This window comes from Rhineura floridana, chromosome 4 (assembly GCF_030035675.1).
Source record: "Rhineura floridana isolate rRhiFlo1 chromosome 4, rRhiFlo1.hap2, whole genome shotgun sequence".
NCBI lineage: Eukaryota > Metazoa > Chordata > Lepidosauria > Squamata > Rhineuridae > Rhineura > Rhineura floridana.
The window spans coordinates 143,543,452-143,560,030 of NC_084483.1; the positions used below are offsets into that span (position 1 = coordinate 143,543,452).

Sequence of the window (16,579 nt, forward strand, 5' to 3'; positions counted from 1 at the left end):
TCAGCTTCAGCCTCTCGCAGTAAAATCCCTCCGACTCCCGGGGTGTCAGGTAACATGGGAGAAGGATCGGGAGGGGCTCGGCCGAAGCTATCGGAGGAGGAAAAAGAAAGGCATCGTCGGGAACGTCTCTGTTTTTACTGTTCAAAGCCAGGCCACGTCTCTAGGGAATGCGGACTTAAAGGAGATAAAACAGGGCCATCGGGAAACTAAAGTACCCAGCTCTCGTGCAGGCCGGGGGGTTGGGGGCTGCTGTGTACAAAGGGCCTCCGGTAGCACAGCCCCCTTCAAAAGGGGTACTGGTGCTACCTATTCGGATTACAACTTCCACAGGAGTAATGTTCAACTCTACAGCACTGATTGACAATGGAGCCTCTACCAATTTCATTGATGCAAAGTTGGCAAAACATCACTGAATCTCCCAATGGAAATTGGAAACCCCCTTGTCAGTTGAAACTATTGATGGCAGACCATTGAAGTCGGATGGAGTGACTCGAGCCACAGAGGAATTAAAGCTAGAAATTCCTGGGCACGAAGAGCTCATTTCCTTGTATGTGTCAGATCTCTCAAATTTTGATGTGATTCTGGGAATGCCCTGGCTAGCAAAGCATGACCCAAAAATAGCCTGGAAGGATGCGGTTGTATGGTTCACTTCTCAGTACTGTCACGAGAACTGTCAGCCAGAGATAACCGTAAAAGCCCTGGCAGGAGCTGTACAAGAGGTCAAGGAAGTGGTACTTCCCTCGAAATATATGGATTTTGAGGATGTGTTTAATGAAAAGGAAGCAGAGTCCTTACCCCCTCATCGCCCTTATGACTGTGCTATTGATTTAGTGCCAGGAGCAAGCATTCCAGCTGGAAGAATTTACTCCCTTACAGAGCCAGAGAGAGCAGCTCTGAGAGAGTTTTTGGACAAAAACCTGAAGCGAGGATTTATCCGTTCCTCACAATCCCCGCAGGGGCCCCCTTGCTGTTCGTGAAGAAGAAAGGAGGTGAACTCAGACCCTGTAATGATTACCGCGCCTTTAATCAAATTACCATCCCTAACAGTTATCCATTGCCCCTGATTCCGGAGTTGTTAGACCGACTGCGTTCTGCAACAATCTTCACGAAATTGGATTTAAGAGGAGCGTATAATCTGATTCGAATGAAAGAGGGGGATGAATGGAAGACCGGGTTCAACACCTCCTATGGTCAATTCGAATACCTGGTGATGCCTTTTGGGCTATGTGGGGCACCTGGCGTGTTTCACAAGTTTATGAACGAAGTGTTTAGAGACCTCTTGGATCAGTACGTGATTTGTTATCTGGATGATATTCTGGTGTTTTCAAAGAACCAGGAAGAACATGATCAACACGTGAAAACTGTGTTGAAAAGACAGAGAGAGAACCACTTGTATGCCAAGTTAGAGAAATGTGGGTTTGACTTGTCATCTTTGGACTTCCTTGGATACTGAATCTCGGCAGGAGAACAGTAGGGATGGAATGATCTATCGAGCTCAGTTCTCTCATTTTCTAATTTTTCCAATCTTAAATTTACTTCTCATTTCTGTGAATTTTTGGGAATTAAAAAAATTATCCTCATGAAAATTCTTCAGCATTTTAGTGCAACGTGGGTGGTGGTGGCAGCGGCAGCAGCAGCGGAGGAGGAGGAAGTTCCACGCAAGGCACCTTTGGAGTCCCCGGAGTGGCAGTGGGGTTGCCCTCTGTTGCCTCGCCGGGGCAGCTGGACACCCAAGAAAATCAGGACATTCCCCTCCCAACAGCAAACATATGAAACTATAGACCTGGTTACAAATGCAATTCAGCTGGCTTTGAGGAGACTGGAATTTAACACAGAAAATGCAGTTATTTGTACCACGGATAAAGCAACCATTAACAGCTATTATATGTATTGTTATTTAATTTTTGCAGATTGTATTTTGTATTATTTTATTGATGCATTTTTATATTGTGTTTTATATTTGTGTTTTTTGTAAGCCACCTTGAGGGCCTTTGGCCAAAAGGCGGGGTATAAATATTATTATTATTATTATTATTATTGATAATAATAATAATAATTTATGAATCTGCCTTAGTTCAGTAACTCAAAGTTGCAAAACCAGGAGTGCTTTAAAGGTATTTACAAGGACGCGGTAAAGCATTACCTGCCCGAAGATGAAGGTGAAGAAGAGAGGGGTTCCAGCCCAAAAGAAAGTGTTTTAATCTGGTTTCAACAGTTTGCTTTAAGTATGGAAACTGAGTGCATTCTGCCCTTATATAATTTGTGTACATGCTGTCATTGACATCGCCTATCATTTTAAGTGCTTTATAAACCAAATACACCTAATAGGTGATATTCAATGATATCCTATTCAGAGTAGACCCATGGAAGTTAACAGACATGACTAACTTTGGTTCATTAATTTCTATGGGTCTACTGTGAGTAGGACTTAGTTGTACAACCAACATGCCTAATTTCCCCCCATTTTTCAAACTGCAGGTTTTTCCAACTCCACATTTTATGTACAACTACAAACTAAAATAAAACATTGGATGTCTCACACTGCCTGATAGTAATGTCCTGTGCCTGCCCACCATCCACACATTGAGGAGGATGGTCTGAAGGGAGGAGCCGACTTTACACATATGGGTTTGTAAGGTGAGGAGGGTTATGAATCACAAGGGAAGCCTAGGCCCATACAGAAGGCTCCACTCTTCAGACCTTCTCCCTTGACATGTGAACTGTGAGAATGTAATGTTGGGGGACAGGGATGTCAAATCCATCCCTGTTCTCTTGCTCCACTTGATGTTAATTGCATGATTATAATGCCTACATAGGGTTTTTGTCTCCAGTGAATCAGAGGACCCAGCCACAAAGAAGCCTGTCCCTTGTCTTGCTGTGTGATGACTGTGCCTCCTCCCATTCACTCCTGATTTTCAGACCTAGGTCCTATGCTGTTGAGAGCAGGCAACGTGAAGGCAAGCAGCTCATTGCTCAGACCAGAGAAGAACTCTGGCCATGAAGCCCATGTAGAAATCATGGAGCAGCAGCTGACTTGCTCTGGACTATTTGTGCAAGAAGGTTTCCCTGGCTGGGATGGTTAGTCTCCTGTAATTCATAATCCATGGCAGGCCTAGCTGCTGATGTGCAAGAATACAGCAGAATTGTATGTCCTCAGAAGATGTGTGTCTAACACACTGACTCAAACAGAAACACAAGAGAATGGCAGGTCTTTGGATATAAGATGGAAGTGCACCTCCAATTTTAGTTCAGAAAACAGTGCACTTCAAGTTGTTAGACATTTGGGAAACACCAAGGTAAGCAATGCAGTAGTTACATATTTGAACACTTAATGGTGCAAGAGACTCCCAAATTGTAACACTAACCACAACAAACATACAAATATTCAAGGCTTCATTAAATACATAAAGGCTAAAAAACCATTTGTCAAACACAAACACTTCTGGGAGTAAAATTAGCATGTAATTTCTAGTATTCAGAGTTGTTTTATCATATGTTAGTGAGAGGGATGGCAACAAGAGTGTTTTGTAAAATACCAGCAATTTTTGACAGCCAGCATGGACATCTATGTACCAATTTCTGTGATGGCTTGCTCCTTTACTTTTCACTCCTGCTGCTGAGGACTCTGGAGTAGACTTTGTCTACTTTAATTGGGTGGCCCAATATTTTGATATATTATCTGGCTGGGATAGAGGTATAAATCAGTGCATATTTTTGATTAAAGCATGTGGTGTAATTTTGTTAGCTCCTTTAGATTGTTGAAATGTTTCTGCTGTTGGAATTGATTTAATGTTTATTTATTGAATTGTTTTTCTTTAGGTATTTACATTGAAATTTTATCAATAGATTATTGTGGAATTTTTATTGTCAGATAGGTTTTTATATTGTTCATTTTTAGGGTTGCCATATTGCCCGGATAGCCGGGTTTTACCCGGATTCTATGCATGCCACCCGGCGCCCGGCTAGCCCCTTACGTGGCCCGGATTCTCAGCTTTAATTTAAAAAAAAATTAAGTTTCTAGGTGGTCCAGTTCTCGAGATATACATAAAAATGTTAGCCACCCCCCTCGACTGTTAAATCTTTCTTTAAACAGTACCGTACTATAGCACTTTGTAGCTTTAACCCCGCCCGTTCAGCATTGCAGCCAATCAGGGATTGTGTTTCAGTTTCATTGACCTCAGGCAGTGTCTAGAAAACAAAATGGTGGTTTCAACCCCCCCTCCCCGTTTATCTGAAAATCTCATAAATTGGGTAAGTATATACATTTCAGTTTTTTTTCCTCTTGTGTGCAGGAGTCAGAGCTTGGGCAGTGTTTTGAAAACCTTCCCAATACTTGCTTTTTGTAAAAGCAATGCTAATCCCATATGCCCAAAGTAAATCCCATTTAATTCAATAGGACTTACTTTGAGTAGACATGTTATGAATGTGCTGAAAATCAATGGGACTTTGGAGTGAATGTAAAAAAGAATTATGTTTGTGTTCTAACTCTTTCTGCCTCCAGTCCAATTTTAAAGCAAGTAGGCAGGGCTTACTTAGGTATTACAGTTTTTATTCTGTAGGAAAGTAATACTGATTTTTTAAAAACTAATACTGATTTTTCTGCAATGACCAACTGGTTTGACAATAAACTATTATATGGGCTGTGTGTATTTATACATCTGCTGTGTGTGCGTGTGCGTGTATGGAGTGTTTCCAACACCCCTGTGAGGTAGGGTTGGAAACCAATGCAGCTCACAACAAGAAATAAAGCCATTTAAAATCCAATGACCATAAAACAAGTATAAACAGTTGCAAAACAGCGTAAAGTGGCATGATTCAGAATTTTGGGTTGTGTGAATGAAGTTGCTTATCACTTGAGGTTGCAGTTCTGTCCCTGTTTGAGTAAGCCCCACTGAATATGCTGGGACTTGCTTCTGAATAAATAAACTTAGGATTGCACTATAAATATCTTTACAGTTTGTGTAAATAATAAATATATTTGATAGTCATGCTTATATACATATTTCTTCATTTATCATATTTTTGGTTTTTGGTTAGGAATCCTGACTGGTTGTGAGATGCTTAGTTTTTTGCCTTACTCATAGGAATCTTGTTGTGGTTGGTATGGTATTACATTTAGGAAAGTGTTACTGCCTTCTGTGTTTTTTTTTCCTATTTGCATTTCACTTATCTTTAACCTCACTCCGTTACAGCCATAGAAGCAACAGCAGCATATGCAAGATAATTAACTCCCATTAGTGATAAGAACAAGAATTTATAATTATTATTTCAATTAAAACAAGAGGCTTCTCAATACTTTGAAGAGGACCAGATATTTATTTTCTTTCTGAGCCCAGGACTGGGTCTTTCATGATGCCCAGGGAGCAGGAGAGTAGTTGATAAGACAGACATCCTGGCATTGGTAATCTAATTAGCAAGGTATGTGTGGGGTTGTTGCACACTTCCAGGCCCAGTTTCATTTTGAGTATGGAGGTGGTACCTGTGTAGATGTGGTTGAGAAATTTTGAGTTAAGCAGAGCTCTGCCTTTATAAAACCTAAGAAACATACAGATACTTTGAATGTCTGAGTGCCTGCACCAGTGGAATACTGGAGGAACTTGTAAAACTTGCTGCAACAGTATTTAGAACTGAGCATGTGGTGTGAAAGACTCCTTTTCCTAACATTTTGGCTTGTTTTTCTCCACCCACCACATCTCTGAAATATATTGTATATGTTATGGTTAACCGTGCTGCTGCCCTGACTTACTTTATGTTTGTTGCTATTTTGTGTTTTTATTATATTTTTATATTGATTGTGTATTTTTATTGTTTTTATTATATTTGTAAGCTGTGCTGAGCTCTGTTTTAACAGCAAAAGGGCAGGATATAAATTATCTTAATCAATCAATAAATACTCCATAGTGTTGGAAACTAGAGTCTAGGCATTTAAGGCTGAAAATGTTGCTTAAAAAAAAAGATTTCTCACATCTTTCCCCAGTTTTTGGTGGTAATTCCTAGGCACAAAAACAAAACAACTGGACAATCCAAATATTAATATGCAAATATTTGCATAATATGCAAATAATATGCAAATAATTTGCATAATATGCAAATTAACCTGCCCGGATTTGTGGAACTGTAATATGGCAACCCTATTCATTTTTGATACTACTGAATTTGCTTTGGGGGTGTATGGGTATGCAGCCACTTTGGGCTTCCTTTTGGAGGGAAAGCAGGATATAAATCTTGAAATGAAGTCAATTCCATCTGAAGCACCTTCATAGAAAGAAATAAGGTATATGAATAGCTGCCATGGAAGGCTGTGCAGAGCTTGGAAAAGTAACTTTTTTGAACTACAACTCCCATCAGCCCCAGCCAGCATGGCCACTGGATTGGGCTGATGGGAACTGTAGTTCAAAAAAGTAACTTTTCCAAGCTCTGGCTGTAGGACACATCAGTCAGGAAACTAGACAAAAACTTTACTGTCTCTCTTAAATGAGAACAGAAGAACACAGGAACATAGGAAGCTGCCTGATGTTGACTCAGACCATTGGTCCATCTTTCTCAGCACTGACCACATTGATTGACTGTGATATCCTGTATATATAATGTCACTTTCCACAAAACTAGCAAAGTAGTTTGCAGTTAAGAATTTTCACTTTCTGAAACAATATGAGAACCAAACACAGCCATCCTTCGAAATTTGTACTTATCCAAATTTTGCAATGCAGTTCTCCAATCAATGTTTACAAAAATGCATATAGTAGGGGAAAGTGTGCATAAAATAGATATATGAGTGAAAATAGCATACAAAAAAGCATTGTATTAAGAGACGTTCCAAAAAATGTGTATATTAGTCAAAACGGCATACAAAATGTGTTTATTAGGGGGGGAATCACACTAAAATGTTAAGGGTTTTTAAAATTATTTTTTAATTGCAAACTGCTGCAGAAATGTGGACAATTGAATTTCAGATTGGAAAAATGAGAAACAGAGAGAACCAAAATTAACTGATCTTTCCATCCCTATTTGCTGTAGAATCTTAGCTGAATCTATTGTATGATTTATTTATTTATTGCACTTGTATACCGCCCCATAGCCGAAGCTCTCTGGGCAGTTTACAGCAATCAAAAAATTAAAACAAATACACAATTTAAAAACATATTTTAAAAACAATTTAAAACACAATTTTAAAATTATATGTAGGATACTGGTGTTCTTGAGGCACAGAGAATAGTCTGAGGTCCATGATGCTGTTATGCTGCTAAAGCTAAGAAGATCTCAGCCTAGTGGCTACATTCAGTGCCTGAACAGGAGGCTGCTTCAGAGCCCATGTAAGCCTCTTTTGAGCTTTTCGGGGGCAGAGTGGGGTATAAGGAATGATAATGTTTCTCAGAAAAGTGATGGACAATGGGAGAGATGTTTGTTTATTGTACATATATGTTAACCAGAATGCTACTTCAAATTTATTATCAGTATATCCAGGTTTCCCCACATATATTGTTTTGAATTGTCAAGTTGCCACATCAGTCATTAAGGTAGCAATATCTGTTGTTTATATGCAGGGGTGGATGGTGACCGGCTCTAGTCAAGTGTTTTCTAAGAGGTGTGTGTGTTCAAAATGAAACAAACACTCATTTGGCAATTCTTCATGGCAGTGTATTTTAATATTAAACAATTTGTTTCTGAGTTGTCTAAATTGTTATGTAGGGCTAAAAAATCTGTGTGTGCTCACACAGTGCTCCCTCCCACATTGTCACAGGACTATATTCTAACAGCCAAGATATTCTAGAGTCTGGCTCAGGCTATCTAGGCCAAATTGTACTAATCTCTTTTACGAGGTACATTGCAGCAGCAACCAAACAGAAAACAAGCCAGCTATGAGGTTTCTCCCCCTCCCAACTGTCTCTCCTTTTTCCAACTTTCAACCATACACACGCAGACAAGCTTCTCTTCCTTCACCTAGATTGTTTGTGATTAGATATGTGTTCTCAGCAATGATCTGTACAAAGCATTCTGTGCTATAATGCCTGTGTGAGCATGATGACATTTTTGTTTAGTGGGACAGGGTTTTTTCCCCTGGCAGTATATGTATCAGGGAAAGCCAAATGGCCAAATGGTGATTCTCAAGCTGGAGGGCTAAAATTCTGCCCATTGTTTTTGTCATAATGGAAATAAATTTGTTTTCAAAATGTAAGGGATTCCAAAGTTTAATGTTCAGCTGTTTTGGGATTGTGATTTGTAATGCACCAGCTAGGCACAAGCATATTATGCTCCATTACTAAGAAACCCTGATTTCTCTCCAAAGCATGGATGGATATCTCTGCAGCAAGCATAGTAATTATAGTACTCTACGTGAAGTCAGTACCCCATGCAGAAAGGTCATAATCTCTGACTTGCACACCTAGTCCCCCAATAAGACCACTCCAGTGGCATTGGAGGCACTAATTCAAGGATTGCTGTGCGTGGCCTTGGCCTTCCTAAAGCAATGTTTGTTAGTTTTTTAAAATCTGTTTTGAGTCTAGAGTAGGTCAGGCAGCATACTCTTGCTTAGCTCACCCAACACTTATTCATCAGTCCAATATATGTTTTGTGTACTGCATTCTCTCCATTGGTTGTGTTTATTGACAATAATTCCCAGCTAGTTTACAAGCTATGGCTATTCCTAGGCAGGGATAGTCTTACCACTGTGACCTGTACTCTAGTAACTCCCATTTAGACTACTGCAGTGCACTCTATGAGGGGCTACCCTTGAAGATGGTCTGGAAGTTGCAGCTTGTGCAGAATGCAGCCACAGAGCGCTATTGGGTCTGATGCTTAGAGGCTATGTAACACTGGCCCTCAATGATTTGCACTGGCTGCCAATTACCCACTAATTTTAATTCAATGTTTTGGTCTTGATGTGCAAAGGCCAAAACGGCTTGGGACCCAGTTATCCGGATTTCATCTCTCCCTATATCAGTGTGCCCATGATTTCAGATCCACTGGGGAGGCCCTGCTGGGGAGGCCCTGAAGAGAAGCACAGAGGTCTGTGACCTGCCAAAGAGCCCCTTTAGTAATTAAACATGAACAGTCAGCTAACAAACAAGTAGTCTTGTTCTGGCTCCACCATCTCACATGTGTTGTTTGAATCCACCAATCTGGAGACTGTGAGATAATGTTTTCAAATCCCTGAGCTAAACAATGTGTTTTGCAAGGGATAAATGTAATACAGCAACACATATATGTAAGATTTGTGGACTGCAGTATCATAGCACATTTAATGGTAATGTTCAGAGTTGAAAAGTAGCCTTCCTGCTCTTGTCCCCTTGCATGTTACAAACTTTTCTTTGAAGAAAATAATGATAGTTTTGTCCCTTGATAACAAAACCTTATAATTGTGAAATTGTTAGGTTCTCAGAGACGGAGGCTCATCCCAGCTTTATCACTTGACACAACATCTCCTGTAAGGAAACCTACCAGCCCAGCAGTACGCTGGGTAGATGGACCCCTGAGAAGTTCCCAGAGAGGAATGGGAGAGCCCTTTGAGATCAAGGTCTATGAGATTGATGACGTGGAGCGGCTCCAGCGATGGCGCATGGGGGACAGCAATGTGAGACCTTCCTAATCAATTGATTTTCATTTTTTAACTGTAAAAATGTCAATTAAATCTTACTGTAATTTATTCATATATGTGGAACAAACAAAAACATAATTCTCATAGAATTAAAACTGCAGCTGGAATATCCAACTAAATTCACACCTAAAAGAGAATCAAGGAAATCCATGCAATAATCTATGTATTGTTAGAATATTCTGGGTCTTCCCTAAAACTCAAGTTGTGATTAAAGATATCTAATGATAATGCTTATTTATACACAGACATGTTAACATTATAGACCAACAGGGTTTCCCTTTGCTAGCGGTATGAGAAACCTAAGGGAAAGTAAGAGCCGCTATTTGAAGCCCCTAAACCACAAGTCCACATCTACTTCTGTACATAGGCAGAGAGCTTCTGTATGCTCCAGCCCTACAGTTCTTTTCAACAGAGCAAGCAGCCCCATGTGCAGATGAGTCATGTATGTACAGAGTTGCAGCCTCCACTGAAAAGAATGGAAGGACTTTGCAGAGAGGAAAGCTGTGCATGAAGGTCAGGCTTCTTTAACATATAAGAAATCTCTGCCTTGAGAACTGTGAGTGTACCAGGCAATTCAGACCACAAAATGGCCTTGAAGAGATGCTAACTTTGTAATAGGCTGAGATACTGGATTTCCATTAGGTAGGGAGTGTCAAAACACAACCATGGCCTGAACTCTACAGCAGGGGTAGCCAATATAATGACCTCAACCTGACTCAAACATCCATCAACCCCAGCCAGCATGGCCATTGATCAAGGATGATGGGAGTTGTAGTCCAACATCTGGAGAGCTCCTTATTGGCTACCTCTGCTCTAGAGGTGCTTTGTCAGAACATTTGTGGGTCTCAGGGCTAGATTTCTTACTCTAGAGTATAGCTTTTACCTAGTGTGTGCACTCTGAAGCAAGAGGTTTCACAGCCAAACTAGGTATTATGTGGGCTAACAGATGTTCCTATCTGCAATAATGGGGTTATGAAGGCAAATACTTACCAGGGAAGAATTAGCGAGCAGGAGGAAAAAGCACTTGATCTCATGTGTCCACTGATTTACCACCACCACCACTTTCCTCCCAGATGGATTCATTTCTCGTTTCAAATACCAGCCAGGAGAGAACACTGATCAGGAGGAATAGGTGTTGGGAGGGTTAAGTATATCTATTTTACCAAAGAATTCTCTCTACAAATTTCCCCCTCCCCAGCGCCTATGTTAGTGCTGTGAGGAAAATACAGAGTTGGGAACTCAAATGTTCCCTTGTAAGTTCTAGTTTGACCCTGAGAGTTGTAGCCTCAACGCTGAATGTTTCCACTTCAGAAAAAAATGTGATTGCTGATCTAACAGAATATCTAGAGAAATGTATTGTAATAAAATAAAATACAATATATAAGAAACAAAAGAAACAATGAAAATACAATAAAAAATCAATATGAGTATTTAATGTAATGGATGTGCCATCTCCAGTCTCCAGTCACAAATCCACAAACTTGTCATGAACTACAAGAATGAATCTCCACGGACCATAGTTTGGGAACCCTTGGAATACAACAAATCTGAATAATGTATTTTAACAAGGCTACCTCTGATAGCTACCTCTGCCATTGAATAGAACACACTGGTCCAATTATTACTTCAATGTCAAAGGTTTATTTGTTTAATTAATCCCCTCCCATTGCTTCCTTTATTGCGTTTCTGTAACTGCTATCAATGGAGGATAATTTGGAGGATAAATCTAATCTGGCCTTGATCCCCCCCCCGACTCTTTTCTTCATATATCTTATTTGCTAAATTTCTTAATCTAGCCCAGATGTTAAGAAAGCCTTCCCTGTTTTAAAACTTTTTACTAAGAACATATTTGTATGAATATGCACTGTTTTTATACTTCTTGTATTCCTGGCTAAATTTTATATCTGTTGGGTCTTTGACCGTAATAATAAATACATACATATATCTTATTGGATAGGAGGTGATTTGCTTCAACGGTAAACTGAAAATCTTGGAGCACCGGCAGCAGAGAATTGCAGAGGTCAAGGCCAAGTACGAGTGGTTAATGAGGGAGCTGGAAGTGACCAAACAGTACCTGATGCTGGATCCTAATAAATGGCTCAGTGAATGTAAGGTTTTATTGCCTATACTTGGTTTATGTATTGACACAAAAGTTTACTGGTGCTGCAGCTAAGCCCTGAACCATTATGTTTATAAGCAAAGTCTGAACTGACATTTGACCTGGAGCAGATTTGGATGGACTGTGTTTCTAAAACTGTTCCTGCATAATTCCGATTAAACTGTGACACTGGAACCGAGTGGGCCTATTTGCTTAAGAGTCAAATCCAGAAATTGCACAGCATTGTGGTGAGGAATATTGCCGCCACCTGATTAACGCTTATGTGTCTCACTCCAGAGCTTCTGAAAATGAGATTCCCTCCCTTTTTGCCCTCAGATCATTCAGATGTATGAATTATACTATAAATCTACGGTCCTGCTGTGAAATAATACTTTATGTCAAATTTGGTTAAAATGGATTATGTAATAGATTAATTTGGTTCTTAACATGCAGTCAGAAAAGGACACAGTTCATACAACTCATTCATAAAGAGATTAAAGAATCGCATATTCAAATTATGGATACTTCTAAAGAAGAAAACCAAATTTATAAAAGATAAAACCAAAATTGTCTAAATTAATAGGCGAGGGTACCTGAGCTGGAAAGGAAAAGTATTTTGCTACTGGTTTCTTGGTGTTACCCACGGCACTCTAACAGCTCTAAAGATAATATGTTGGGCATCTGATGGAGTGGGCTTTAATCCACAAAAGCTGGTGCCACATTACACCTTTTACTGAGCAATCTTAAGGTGGTGGCAGGGAGAACCCACAGGAGAGAAACTGCCATTTGACACCAATGGCAAGGAAAATCACTATGCCAGCTCCAGAGTCGGTAGTTTTTTGCCTTCTTTGGTGGGTGAGGGGAGAGCAATAGAGCTTGGGATCCTGCAGTTCCAGCGAAGCCCATAGAGCTTTCTGCGGGTGTACCAAGGACTCCACTGGGGGCTTGCCATCCCACTGATGAAACTCCTCTCTGCCACTGGAATGGCACATTTTTGTGGCTGTAGTCTTTTATATGCTATGAAATGACCATAAAATAATCAATTCATTTTTTATCATGTAATGCAGGGGATTTGATATCACTTGACACATCCATTTTCACTGTTCACTTGCAAATAATTGAAAATTAAGCAATCAAGCGATGATACAGTGGGTTGGGATCAAAGGTATCTTTCTGCATGCAGATGGTGTTTTCTTAACTTGAGAGATAAAAGAAAAGCTTACAAGAAAAGCTAAACTAAATCTAATTATGTTCTTCCACTGCACAAGAGCTTGTGCAAGTAAAAGCAGGAGCCCTCCTATAGAATCTACTTGTGATAGCATTGCCCAATTTCTTACACAAATTCTATCCAGTGGCAGTTAGCACTTTGGACAGCTCCTTGAAAGTCTGTAGTAAAACTCAGAGTGGGTTCTACTGCCCCACTAACATGGAGCCACCATCTGCCACTGCTCTTATTCAACCATTTTCAGAACACCTCCCACCTATTTCCTTCCACTCACAGTACTTAAATCCAATCCACTGAATGGTGCAAATGCATGTGTAATTGAGCCCTTAAAGCAAGTAAATTCGGGCTTGCAGTCCCATTTGGGGCAATGTGTTGTGTTTGTACTCTTTCCACTAGTTTTTATTTCCTTTCCCACAGTTGATCTGGAGCAAGTATTTGACTTGGATTCCCTAGAGTACTTGGAGGCTCTTGAGTGTGTGACTGAGCGACTAGAGAACCGTGTCAACTACTGCAAGGCCCACCTCATGATGATCACCTGCTTTGACATCACTTCTGGGCGTCGATGAAGAATTAACCTCAAGGCCGTTTTGGACTACTGCCGCTCCCCTTTCTCCCTTTTCAACATCACCCCAAAGACTTAGAACGAGAATGAAGGTTGGTGTCATGTTTTGCTGTGTTTGTGGAAGAAATTTTTCCCCTCCATTATGCCGAAGAGCCGTACATAAATTGACTAGACAATGATAATGAAAAGCAAAGACCCTGAGAAATAAGGATGTGGAGTCTCCTGGCCTGAAAGAGCACTTTGAGAAACCTTTAAGGACATGTTTGTAAATAGGAACTGCTGGCAGAAGTGACTTTTCCTCTCAACAGTAACGGAAGAGGGAGGAAGAGCAGGTGTAGGACTTGACCGCTGCTGAGAGCACCATTAAAGTAAAAATACTTGGAAAGACTGTCTTAAGTGCCTTGCAAATCTTTATTATCCAAACATTTCTGTTCATACTTTCTTGTGTACAGATGGTGCTAGTCAAGAAAAAGAAAAAGACAAAAAATCAAAAACATTTTTTTGAAATGTATTTACAGGCTGTTTTTTCCCTTCTCTTGGTGTTTTATCCTATTTCTGACTTGCTGTTTCTACGTAACTTGTGTTTGTAGAGATATTTCTTAACTGATACAGCATATAAATAAATGTTAAGTGTCTTTTATTGTTACACGCCAGAGTAAGGCCACTCAAAGAAAAAAAAAGTAAAGCTCATAGATTAAGCCCAAAATATCTGAGAGTAATGGAGGAGGAGAGGTCTGCTGTGTTACTAAACAACATAAATGTGGATTTTCTGGCAAATAACAAGACTTGAGTTGATCTCGCTAGGAAAATTGGTGTCTGTGGCTTTTTATTGTTGTTGTGGGCAGTTGCTGTTGGCACTCATATTGTGATACTTACACCACAGCTTTTCATGGATGTTCAAATGAAGGCTATTACTATTTCTGTTATTTCATGTAGACCACTTGCTCTTTTTTTCTGGGGTGCTTCTAGTCTTTTCCTAGAGATGCCTGTATTTGGTTAAGGAGATACTATGAATGATTCTATATTTCTTATAGCTGCAAGGTCTACGAAAATAATAATTGTTTTGGTAGATCAGACCAAGATCAGTCTACTCCAGCCTTCTGTTTTCAGCTCCAAGAGTAGCCAGCCCAGATGACTCAGTAAACTTAGAAACAGGGCTTGAACATTATAAACATCAACTGTTGTTTTGACCCCAGTTTGTGGTATACCTGCCCAGTCCCACCCAGAAAATATTCCAATTGTAGATCTGTTGTAGGACACTATTGCATGGGTGGGTAACTTGTGGCCCTCCAGATGTTGTTGGACTCCAACTCCAATCAGCACCAGCTACCATGGCCAATCGTCAGGCATGATGGGATTTGTAGTCCAGCAACATCTGGAAGGCCACAGATTCTCCACCCTGCACTATTGGATGGTATGTGACCATGAAAGTAAAACTGGAGTAAAACTGGAAGTAGAAGTCCTAATCCTGTCCACTTGGCATTGCAAGACACAACAGTGCAAATATGACTTTGGAGAAAGGAAATAATCATCCCTAGGTGGATAGCTTTGTGTGTGTGTGTGTGTGTGTGTGAGAGAGAGAGAGAGAGAGAGAGAGAGTTGTTACTCTAAGGGAATACAGTATCTAAAATTCTGTGCCCAGTATAATTAGATAAAAAGACGGACACACTACAGGTTGGGGGTAACAGTCCTGCACTTTCTATAGATAGGCTATAAAATTTGTAACTTTTTGGAAAAGTATCATTGTATGAAACATTTTCCAGTGTAGTTTTCAAAAAAGAAAAAGCCATGAACGAATGTGTTTTTTCATAGATAAACTGATTTCAAAATGTTCCATTATTTTTATTTTTGCATCTAGAACCAGAGTTTTATATGAGGGTTGTGAATTCTGCTTAGCTTGGAATAAACATAGGCTGCATGTGAAGGATCGGCTACTATCTATGGTTTTTCCTTTGCTCTTACAAAAAAAAAGTTCAAGATCTTACCCACCACTACAAATTCAATGTTCACTTCTATGCATTAAAGTCTAGTGGGGAATGTCTGTGCAACATTTTCTTCAGGGAAAGGAGACACTGATTCTATGCCACCAATCCTACTCCACTGTTACTAACTCTGCTAGTCCATACAACAGGCATGGTGAATCTGCTAACATAATTCATCCACTTGAAAGGTGAATACAAAACACATTCAGCTCTGAATTGCTAAATTTGCCCTAGTGCCATCTCCTAGTTAACTGTTTGATTTGTGTGTGAGAGAGACTTTTTAAAAATTCTCTATAAGATTATCTGCCAAACATTTCAGAAAAGCAATTTACTTCAGTTCTCAGAAATGTTCCCTGAGTGTTTCTCAACCACTTCCTGTATAATTCTTAAGGCTGAAGGGTTCATCAGTTTGATAGGTAAGACCCTAACACATAGTAGTGCTCTTATAAAAGCTTGAAAAAGTCAAAAACCTACAGAGAGGGGAGATAGAGAGAGAGACTAGATTCTCACATAGAATCAACATAGATAGTCTGTAATTTGTGGAATTTACACAATATGATGTGGTGATGACTTCAAATTAAGATGGCTTTAAACGGGATTAGACAAACTCATGGAAGCTATGTCTTATAAATGGCTACAACTAGTCATGTGGAACCTTCAGGCTGAGAGGCCAGTAGGCACTGAATATCAGGGGCCAAAGAACCAACAAAGCAGGGCAGTTGCCTTCATATCGCTATCCTGCTTCTCAGAAGCATATAGTTGAGCACCATGAGAAACAGGATGCTAAACTAGATGGTCTATTTGTATGATCCAGGAGGGCTTGTGTTATCAGGAGGGCTTCTTGTTGATCACAAGCTGAATATGAGCCAACAGTGTGATGTGGCTGCAAAAAATACAGAAGTATAGTTTCTAAATCATGTGAAGTATTAGTTCCCCTCTATTCAGCACTGGTTAGGCCTCATCTTGAATACTGCATCTAGTTCTGGTCTCCGCACTTCAAGAAGGATGCAGACAAACTGGAACAGGTTCAGAGGAGGGCAACAAGGATGATCAGGGGACTGGAAACAAAGCCCTATGAGGAGAGACTGAAAGAACTGAGCATGTTTAGCCTGGAGAA

At 40.0% G+C, this 16,579-nt stretch overlaps 1 protein-coding gene across 6 annotated transcripts in view; it reads left to right on the forward strand.

The window, feature by feature from the left end:
* The window catches only part of KIF26B (kinesin family member 26B), a 406,835-nt gene extending 391,453 nt beyond the window's left edge, over positions 1–15,382 (forward strand). For all 6 annotated transcript variants that reach the window (XM_061624637.1, XM_061624633.1, XM_061624632.1 and 3 more), the window contains 3 exons: positions 9,372–9,571; positions 11,553–11,703; positions 13,336–15,382. In XM_061624637.1, coding sequence (XP_061480621.1) covers positions 9,372–9,571; positions 11,553–11,703; positions 13,336–13,484 — 500 coding nt within the window. In that variant the 3' untranslated portion in view covers positions 13,485–15,382. The remainder of the gene's footprint in view (positions 1–9,371; positions 9,572–11,552; positions 11,704–13,335) is intronic.
* The last annotated feature ends 1,197 nt before the right edge of the window (positions 15,383–16,579 follow it).